General features: G+C 44.3%; 3 protein-coding genes across 3 annotated transcripts; 1 reads left to right on the top strand and 2 right to left on the bottom strand.

The window, feature by feature from the left end:
- Nucleotides 1-2,972: 2,972 nt before the first annotated feature.
- Nucleotides 2,973-3,299, bottom strand: CCR75_005261 (uncharacterized protein; the record flags this gene model as incomplete). The annotated part of the gene is made up of 1 exon (XM_067963343.1): nucleotides 2,973-3,299. One exon carries the CDS (start codon nucleotides 3,297-3,299, stop codon nucleotides 2,973-2,975), a length of 327 nt encoding a protein of 108 aa, XP_067818351.1.
- A 1,370-nt stretch (nucleotides 3,300-4,669) lies between these two features.
- On the bottom strand, nucleotides 4,670-6,310 carry CCR75_005262 (uncharacterized protein; the record flags this gene model as incomplete). Its single annotated transcript, XM_067963344.1, has 1 exon — nucleotides 4,670-6,310. One exon carries the CDS (start codon nucleotides 6,308-6,310, stop codon nucleotides 4,670-4,672), a length of 1,641 nt encoding a protein of 546 aa, XP_067818352.1.
- A 21-nt stretch (nucleotides 6,311-6,331) lies between these two features.
- On the top strand, nucleotides 6,332-7,341 carry CCR75_005263 (uncharacterized protein). Its single transcript, XM_067963345.1, is given in 3 exon segments — nucleotides 6,332-6,535; nucleotides 6,605-6,765; nucleotides 6,781-7,341. The coding sequence occupies 3 exon segments, from the start codon at nucleotides 6,392-6,394 to the stop codon at nucleotides 7,190-7,192; spliced, it is 717 nt and encodes a 238-aa protein (XP_067818353.1). The 5' UTR covers nucleotides 6,332-6,391; the 3' UTR covers nucleotides 7,193-7,341.
- The last annotated feature ends 3,310 nt before the right edge of the window (nucleotides 7,342-10,651 follow it).

Here is a 10,651-nt window from a genome sequence, read left to right as displayed (position 1 = left end):
ACTTAAGAGGGTAAAATGAAAACTGTATTAATATAGTTAAGTGTCTCTTAATCTATCTTTGTAAATGCTGACTTAACTATAACCTAATACTAAACATGTAAATGAATTCTTATCTCTATCTTATCTTGTAACTCTCTTTGATTACTCCTACAGCTGATTAGTCTGCGGAATAAATAGATATAATGGCCTATACCTATTTATGGATAAGAATTCAGGATATTACTATATAAAGTAAAATCCTCCAAATATTATCTACCTTTTAAAAAATATATTAATTAACAACCTTTAAGTGTTAATTTCCTGTAACGATACACCCCGTTACAGTTAAAGTCTGAACTTTATCCAGTTTTTGAATACAAAGATTATAGATAAAACAGGCAAGAACTCCACCAATTTTTATAGAATTACAATCAACATGCAAGTGCGTAGAGCCCAGCCTAGAAAATTGTCGAAGATGTCGTCATTCAAAAATGTACGAGTGGCTTTACAGAAACTCGTAAGAACTGTTTGGTTGATGGATTTGAGTTATCTGACTCACCTTAGCTGTCACACACCAACAGAATAAGCGGAAACGACCTAAGAAAGAAAAATATTGTAGCTCGGTCATAATGTTTGTTTACGCATCCAAAAGTATTGCTACATTGGATGCTATATCGCTTCAAAGTCTGCAACTCTAAAATTTGATTGCCTAAAATCGACGATATATCCGATACGATGCAAGTTATAACGTACGTTACGGTCGTTGATTCGACTTTTGGTTGCGATTAAATGCAAATTCGTTCGGAGCGTAAAACGAACATACAGATTCAAATAAAGTTTCATCCGTTGACAATTATTATTATAGTCGTTATAATTAACTTTGAGACAGCCAAAATTATAATATGCACATAAGATTAACCAATTAATAATGGGTCGCTTCGATGGGACTATATTTGCATGACATGTGCATATTCTCCATATCCCATGTTCATCACTTCCAGTCGTTTTGTGTATTACATAAATTAGAACTTATATTCGAGCACAGATGAATGTAAGTTTGTGCAAAGTCCATTATTGGGGAATCAAGCTAGACATTCCCTAAGAAAATTTATCTAGACATTTCCTAAGAAAATTTATCTAGACATTTCCTAAGAAATTTATCTGTCAAAAGCATTAGATAAATTTTCTTAGGGAATGTCTAGACCCACCTCAGTTTTTTGCTAAACTCACCACACCGAAGTTTATTGTATTTTGTTTAGCTAAAAGTAATCCCGTTTGTAGCTGGGGTGGATCAAGACATCCCCTTTCATTAAATGCTTATTAACTTGTTGAAAGGGTTGAATTCGAATGATGCGGCGCAAGCATCTCGAGCTTCCACATCGTAAATGTATTGTCTTGGAAGCATACAGCAACAAGGTCTTTACCAGCAACCAATGCGTCCTAGGTCCTGCAATGAGCACTTAATACCGCGACCAGACCCTTGTTTCCCACAGTATGACTGTGTCACCGATCCTGGTGGTGTAGTGGTCCGCCACTCACTTCAGGACCGGGAGGTCCCGGGTTCGATACCCGGGGCCGACAAATCCTCCAAAGTATAATGGGAGGTGGTCTTGTCCTGTGCACCCAAAAAGGTGTATATGATTAGAAATACAAAAACTAACCAATCATCAATTGAAGGGCAAGTCCGGTGTAACCCACAGTATGACTGTGTCTTGAGTAGCCGTAAGCGCTAACTGTCCTGACTCACGGCAGGAAGCTGGCTTATCTGTGACTGTAACGGGCCACCTCTCACTAGTACGGTTAAGTACTAGTTGACCTTTCACTAATTACAGTGAAGGTTAGGTGCCTCGAAACTTCATGTACACAGTGTAACGGGGCACTACGACTTGTACTGCTTCAGTACAAGTCCACTTCGCACTGCTTCAGTTGCGAGTGGTGCCTTACGTCACTTCACGTACACTAGTACGTGCCGAGGAAGACTTCTCTTTAAGGCAACTACCTTAAAGAGGGTTAAATGAAAACTGTGTTAATATAATTCAGTATCTCTTCTTTCTATCTGTTAATGCTAACTTAATTATAAACTAATACTAAACATGCAATTGAAATCTTATCTGTCTCTCTCTCTTTGTTTACGTTTACAGCTGATTAGTCTGCGGGATAAATAGATATAATGGCCTATACCTATTTATGGATAAGATTTCCGAACATTACTACATAAAGTAATATCCTCCAAATATTATCTACCTTTCAGATAATATATTAATTGACAACCTTTAAGTGTTAATTTCATGTCACGATACACCCCGTTACACACAGGGGGAACAGAGGAAGGTTTCTAAGTAGCTAAGGGTCTTTAGCTACCAAAGTTAATTCAAAGGATTAGAATGAGGTAAATGATAAACTGTAAAAATATTTTTAGCTTCCCACGCAACGATCTTCTATCTACTACTGAACTTATTGTATTAATATCTAACTAAGTATGGCGCCTCCTTGCGCACCGCACAATCGTGTCTTGAAACGATAAGCGGGGTTGATTTAGACTTAAATCAACCAGTTAATAGAGCGAATGTCTTATTGCAGCAATTATATCAAATTTGGTGTTATTGAAACTTTTTAAGTCTAAAATAATAAAGATAATTATTTTGCGCTTCTTTTCATATTTCGTCTCATAGGAAATAATATTTATTATTCCTCTTACATGAAATAACACTTATGTAACTGGATACCCCGTTTCATTATCCGCAAGTAAATATAAAATTGGGTGTGCAGGCTATTCGCAGGCCGCATTTTCTCAAATGACAATAAACACTGAATAAATGTATTGAAATTTTAAACTACTAAATAGCTTAAATTTTGGCGTGTTCATAGCTCTTATTGTGGCACGGAATGACAGACATGTAAATCACACGAAAACCTGTGCAAAACTTATGTGAAAGATTATTTCGCGCTCGTCGTAATTAAAATTATCCGCTGATACAGTTATGATGATTGTCTTAATTATAAGGCATTTGTCCTGTCTTGTAGCCTCCTGAGGTTTTGATGACACGTTGGTAGCGCCGACGATACTGGGTTCTAGTACTTTTGGCGACAATTTCACTTGAACTCGTGTCTTCGCTGGAATCTCCGTCGTCCTTCTTATTCGAATTATTACTCCAACTAGCCAACAAACCACGACCATCGTGTGCAGAATCGTATGTATTCGAGGCTATTCTCTCAGATTCGACCTCGTAATCTTTCTTAGAATTCGTCACTACACCACTGCAAGCCATCAGCGTGAATGCGATTGGAGCCGTAAGCAATATATGCCGATTGATGCGCATCGTTGCTAAATTTGGAAACTTCCTTTGCAGCAGAAAAAATGAAATGACGTAGGCATCAAAAAAAAACTTCGTTGCCTGACGACCGAACGAATACGTCAAATTGTTACGTATTCCGGGCCAATCCAGTGTGCTCTAGGGTGCTGCTGATTCAACCTCAGCATCTCAAGCGAATATAGGAGCATTTAGAGGAAGGAGCATTGTTGTAAAATTGCACAATTCTTGGGCAGCTGTGCCAATCTTATGATATTTTTAGCTTGTGCTCGGCATGTTGCGTTAAACTCGAGCTCGGATGCGTATGTTCGTTCATCTTGCAAAAGGCAGAATACGTGCTTTGCAATCCTGTGCTGGGCAGCATATGTTTATTCGAAATTGTTACAATTGAGCTCTGGTAGCAGGCGGTGATTTGTGATTTCGGGACAACTTTTACATTTGTCTGCCACTCTTTTTGAAAAGTCACAAGTAGAATGCAGACGTTTCATGAAAAGTTGCAGTTTCTGATAATATATTTGCCAAAATTAAATATAATGTTTTTCTAAATTGATAGTGCTGTGGAGGCATCACGAATCATGGAAATGCAAACTCTGCTGTACATTTCTAATATGAGGCTCTTCATTCGCTGCGCAAAGCAGTTTTCTCTATTACGAAGTGGATAAAAGATCACGTTTACGTCTTTTACAAACATTGCTCTCCTTTTTAATATCAGCGCTGGCTCGAAGTATTGTTGACGCTCGACACTCGTTATATTTTCAGCACTTATCATACACAAAAACGTTAGAAATGACATTGTTGAGCAAACGACGTGTAATAAATAGGCTATTGATTCCAGGATTACTTCGATCCATTAAGTAATTCAAATAGTCAAATTGTTGGACTTGTGCTTCTGTCTTGCAATTTTGATTGGGTTTTATAAATCTAAGTGTCGGATCAGTGTTAGACTGTTCATCACCGTGGCAACGTAAGGATTTCAAATAAACAGTAGCCTGTCCTTTAAGCAATATAAAGTTGGTTTACATGTCTAGTAAATACATATTCCTTTGTTTTACACATTTGTATGTGGTAATGCGCACTGTAATTAATATGACACGCAATGTGCGATGGCTGATTCGAGAATCTGTTGGGGAGTATCGAAATTGAGGGAGCTATTTTCGGGATCGGCGAGTGCCACAGCTACTTGTTTGCTAGAGGCAAATTTGCCTAATTTCTGCACAAAAACTTGTGACTTTCTTGCTTTAAAGTCTTTGGCAAAAACTTTTTTTTGCCTTATAAAACACCTTAGTTGTGTCTTATATTCCGATCTGTTCAATTACATTATGCAAATGCATGATTAAATTATTTATATCAACGAGCACTGCTCCATAAAGTCGACAAGCTTAGTAATCATCCAGCAGCCGCTGGCGCTTTGAGTCAATGGGATCATCAAGCTTCTTTGCCATGCAATAGGCATGGGCAATCCATGGCACGAAAGCTGCAGCAAATAAGAACTGGCCTGCAAAGAAGGCTGTGCCGAACATTGGCAGCTCAACTGCAAGGCCATTATAGAAGCTTGCCAACTGAGTTAAACGGCAATGATTCGGTGGCCCACCAGACTTTGCAGCAGCTGCAGCGGCTTTCGCTGCTTCTTGTAAAGTGCACGGAACGATGCGTCCTTCGTTATCAGCAAAATTTTGATGCCCAAACGTAGCGTACTGTGGTGCTAAGGTCAGCAACGCAAACAGCCCTCCAATAGCAAGCTGCATCATCACTGGTGACAGCATGGCCACTGTGGTAGACGATGTCAGTCGAGGTTGCAATCTTCCGAGTCGAAAGCACAGAATTTGTAGACCATGTCGTTTTAACACAACCAGTGAGATCGTAAAGAAGTACACGAAAAGCACAGAGAAGACCAGATAATCTAGCGGAAAGACTCGTGATGCAAGAACCAACAGGAGGTCCATAGGATTCAAAATTTTAGGTCGATTCAAAAGAAATCCTCGCTCAAATTTCGAATGTGCCACTTTGTCAATGCTAGTCATGAGTATAGATACCACGATCAGCAGCGAAAGAATCATCAAAAGCACTCCAATTGGAATTTTCCAGCAAGACAAATTTCCAGATAGTGCAAACTTCTGCAGGTTTGCATTCAACACCTCCCGACGTTCTTTCAAAAGATTTTCCCGCATTTTAAGCTGTACTAGACGCTCCTTGTCTGCTCCACTCATCTGCTGCTCTACGGCATACCGCTGCAAAATTGTCTCTCTGGTCTGTTTTGTCGCGTGCGTCTCCATACTATTTTCTTGTAGCAGAATTTCAAAAGTCGTCATATTCTCATCAATACTATGGTCTTCCATCAACAACCCCACGAGTGGTACGCTAGCAAGCCCTCGACTGCACACGAATAGCCAAAGATAGATTCCTGTAAGCGCTAAGATTCCCCCCATGAGTCTCAGAAAAGTTTCGAAATCAGACGAAAACTTTAGTAACGGTCGAAGCCAGTCAATGTCAGAGCTAGCAGGTTTTCCGCTCAGCAGCACCACCATCAGCATGATCAACACGAGTGATAGGCCTAGTAAATAGCTTCCAGTGCGCTTCAGAGCAGCATAGATTCGCCCTCGCGCAGCAAAGTTCAGCGTCAAGTGCGCAATGGCTGTCTGTTTTGCGTAGTTGTAAGCCAGCGGTGCCCCCACGAAAGAATACAGCCCTAGCGCCGCGAAATAGACTTGGTACATCGTGCGAAGCGCACGCGTGCTGGATGGTACATATGGAAGCGCGTTCTCCAAAAGATAAACGTCAACGGGAGCTGTGAACAAGCAAAGCAATGATATGTAGAGTGCTAGGATGCTGATGGCATTTACAAAACGCGAAGAGACAGTAATCGGTGCTACACTTAGCGTGGAGGAATTGGCGCCAGCTGCAAGTGATGAGGATGCGCCACGTCTCGGCTGAGCGAAATGCACTAGCCATGCGCTCAAGAGAAGGAGAACTAAAGCCACACTGACGTACAATAGCCAAACGATGGGCGCCGAGGGGGTCATGGGGTTGTTCAGAAATACTAATTATTTTACAAGAATTTATGAAAGAGTTAAAAGCCAAGACAATAATTGTCTGCGGTCAGAATGCGAGACGGAAGCCTCAGCTACGAGGCGTTTTGCGCAGAGGCCGAGCTTCTCCAGCAGCGGTCACATGAATTAGCGAGCAGGCAAAGGGTGGGAAGAGACAAATGTGTGGCGACGTGGGATTGGAAGCACGGCAACCGACAGGTATGCCTTATTTGCTTGATAAAAATGAGATTACGTTTGGATGACCGACTTTTAAATTCACATTTAAAGCACTTGGACGGAAACTCGTATCTGATTTCAACAGAAAATGTGCGGCAGCTCCCCTTTGATATCGATTTAAATACCTTGACGGCTCCGGATATCGTTGAAGCGCAACATGACGGGGTGGGCAAATTTTTACGGTTATGCCTTGCATCAAAGTTCTTACAAATGTGTGCTTGCTAGAGTCACGTCGAAGAAGTTCAGAAGACAGTGCATCAGTCTGGAAAAGGGCGACTAGTGCTATTTGAGTTTCACATTGTATATCATACTATCTACCAGACGCCTGTATTATACTTTCGAGCGTTGGCCGAGGATGGAACGCCGCTGAGTTTTAATTGTGTCACCAATGACGTACTATTTCCTGGTTCTGATGAGCAATCTACATTTGTAGCCATGGATATGCACCCCGTTCTTGATGAACCATTCGCTTTTCTGCATCCGTGCGAAACTGCGCCAGTCATGCAGTTGCTCCAAGCACAATTCAAGGATCTTAGCTCATTGAGAAATTGCAATGTGCCTCACTACCTTGCTAGCTGGCTAAGCTTAGTTCACCCACTTACAGGCATTTCCCCATTGGACTATTATTTCAGACAATAGATTTAACGAACCGGTATAGGCACACATTCCTTTTGGTATAGCCACACCCCCTCCCCGTCGCAGCAAATCGAGCACGAGGGAGAAGTTGAGCTGGAAATAAGCGACAAGGGTCGGAGGTGTGCTCTTGCGTATGCATGTTTGCTAGTCTTTGGCTGTCAACCTAAACTATGCACTTCCGCAAAGTTGGCATACGTGAAGTGAATTAAATTCATCCTACCTTTCAAATTGGCGAATCTTAGTGGTCTTTTTTTGTGCGCAAGCAAGCCACAACTTCCTAATGTTTCAGGTTTGTCGGCTCTGTAACGAACTCAGTTGCCCTAATGTTTCACAGTCCCCGTCAAGTACACTTGGTGTACTTAAGGGATGGTCAATTACTAAATTAATGTAAATAGACCCAGCACTCGGGTGTGGTGCACAGTTGTGATCAACCCTTGTGCATGTGAATGCACTTTCTAGTTACGCGAGGTATCTAGAAAGATACGCTCGCAATACATATTAAGTGTTATCTATAGAGATGACATTTTGATTGGTAAAAATAGGTAATTATATTTAATACGATTAGATATAAATCAGTCTGAAAAAAACTTCTTCGTACTTGGTAAGTGCGCACGAAGAGCCGGATTACCGCTCCCTTGACGACACTTAATTAAAGTACTTAGTGCGTTGGGTGAGGTCGCTAACGCGCCCACCACAACTACCTCACTGCACGCAAGAAAAGCTGGTTAAACCGCTTCCTCGCTGTCCTAGGGTGTGTGTCTAAGTAGAGCGTGGTCGAATTACGACGTGCCCGCCTACATTTGGTAGCGCTTGAAATCCTTCCCACGACCCGCATCTCTTCGTGTGTACGTGAGGATGAGCCTCAATATTGATTGGGCTCATTTTCCCCACCTCTCCGAACATCATCGGGAGGTGGCAGGGCTTATGGCGCAGGGACTTGGTGAACAGGCCCTGGCCAGGCTCCTGGGTAGTCCTCCTGAGCAACATAATGGTCAGTTGGAGCAGTTTGAGGCATTCGTGATCGGAAGCAGAGGGCCGCGTCCAAGGCACAGGGCCATGCTGCGGCGGAGTCCGTCACTCAAACTCAGGATGAGCTAAGGCATGAGCAGGCTCGGAGTGAGGCTCTCAACAGGACTGTTGAGATGGTCTCTGCCCGGCCACATCAGGCGAGGCCCATTCAGATGGACCCGCCAAAGTTCGATGGAACTGCAGTGCACATGATTGTCCACTGGCTTGTAGCCGTGGAGCAATGCGGTGTCGCGCAGCTTATCGAGGACGACAGCCGAATGGTGTCGTACGCTATGTCGCATCTGCGCGGTAGGCCTCAGAGTGAGCTTACTCGGCGCTTATGGCGGACAGAAAGGCGCTCCCCTACATGAGCGATCTTTAAGGAAAAGATTCGCGCCATGTACCAGCCGCCGAGCAACGAATTGTTGCTTTCAGGCACGATTCTTTGGAGCGCGACAGGCGAAGCGATCTCCGCAAGAGTATGTGCAAGAGATACGCTCGCTGTCAGCGTCCATAACCGTAGGTCCGATTTCTGAGCACATTAAAATGCCCACGTTTATGAACGGACTACGGTATGGCCCATCGTGACAGGCCCTTTTCAGAAAGGTGCCGTCGATGATGGATGAGGCAATCCAAATTGCCTTGGTTGAGGAGCAATCCTACAACAGTGCCTCGACGACAGCTTGGTGTAAGCCGTCGGCCGAGAGGTCAGATGCCACTCCCATGGAGTTGGGCAATGCAGACGTTGTCTGTTATAAATGCGGCAAGCGCGGTCATATGATGGCTCGCTGCTATGCCAGGGTTTGTGCTGGGGCGAAGACGCCCAGCAAGGGGACTCCCTACCCAAAGGGCGATGGCAAGAACCAGCGTGCGAGACCATGAGTTCTGCATTGACCACTGCGAGGTCGAAAATGCAGGAGTGCAGTAGGGGCGGGATGCCCTACTGGCGCGGACTCTGAAGCTACCCCTCGGTTCAGAGTTGTCGAACAAATGGGTAGCATAGTCCCTGATGTCTCGAAATTTGGACCTCAACCCTGCTGATCTATAGCGCTCAAGTAAGAGGCTATGACCAGGTGATGACCCTCCTAATGGATTCGGGTGCATCACAAAATTTTGTGAAACTCGCGGCTCCAAGAAAGAGACCGGCGATGTTTGAGTCGCTTTGCCAGGATGGCAAGCGAGAAGAGGCGACCGTTCGTTAAGCGAACGGAGTGCCTGTTAAGTCTGAGGGAGTTCAGGCACAACTTGCCTTCAGCTTTAGTAAAAGAGAAGTTCACAGTGCTAGATATGGAGAGTCCTTATGACCTCATCCTAGGCATGCCATGGTTGACAAAGTTCCAACCATGGATAGACTGGCGTACACGCACAGTTGCGAACTCTACGCAGGACACTGGAAAGGATATGCTCCTGCGAGAAGCGTATGCAACTGATGTCGTGTCGAACACAGTTCAGGGTGCGTTGGCAGGATGTCAAACGTCACCAGTTCCTACCCAGCTCGTGGAGACTGGGTAGAGAAAAGGACGATGACAAGTAGTCATGCGTCCGAATGTCCTGCACAGAGCCGAGATCCTGTGGCAGTAGACGGTGGGCTGACAGGAAGTCATGCGTCGCATAAACCGGCACAGTGCTTAGGGCCTGGTGCGGTTGGAAGGGGTGCGTTAGCCAGTAGTGAAACGGCATCCGCTTCCCAGAAAAAGGTCGTGGTGACTCGCAGAACGAGTACCCAACAGATTAGGATGATCAAAGGCACGTCTAAACGAGTGGCCTCTGGATCAGTCTCTAATAAAGAGGACGTTAGTACGAGACCATTGGGATGGAGGGGGGGATAAGTGGTATGCCACCCGTCGCATAGCCACGTTCGATACGACTGGCTTGTGACACCGACTGAGCACGCTCACGTGTCGTTGGCGGAGCGTTACATTCAGTCTCCTCTATGTCAGAACCATTATGAGTAATGGTCTGAGCACAAGACGTTGTGAACGGGCCTTCGAACGAGGTGTTCGAGGCCGTCGAAGACAAATTGCGTAGGCAACCTCAGTTGAGGTGCTCCGGCAAGTCTTTAAAACTACCGAGCGGATAGTAAATCTCCCGGAGATGTCGTGGGATCTGTTCCTTGCCGAATTAATGGAAGGAAAGATCCACGAAATAGTCACACTAGTCAGAAAAGAAATTGGTGGACTGCTGCTCTTCGTTCACAATGGACGAGAGCGTCCTAGAAACCGGCAAGAAGAAAGGGTTCGCTGCTTAAGGCTGGGATGCCGTGAGATATAGTCCGTTCTTTGAGGTTCTGTAGAAACATCGCGATGTGTTCCCAGAAGATGTGCCGAGCCGCCTACCAGCAGATTGGGGCATCGGGCTTGTAATAGACCTCGAACCTGGCACCAAGTATTGTGTGACCAGGCAATGGCCGTTGCCGAAAGAACAAGTCGATTATATCGATGAGTTCTTCGACAA

Source organism: Bremia lactucae, linkage group LG6 (genome assembly GCF_004359215.1).
Source record: "Bremia lactucae strain SF5 linkage group LG6, whole genome shotgun sequence".
Classification (NCBI taxonomy): domain Eukaryota; phylum Oomycota; class Peronosporomycetes; order Peronosporales; family Peronosporaceae; genus Bremia; species Bremia lactucae.
Note: the sequence above shows the minus strand (reverse complement) of the source record. Positions and strands in the feature narration are given on the sequence as shown.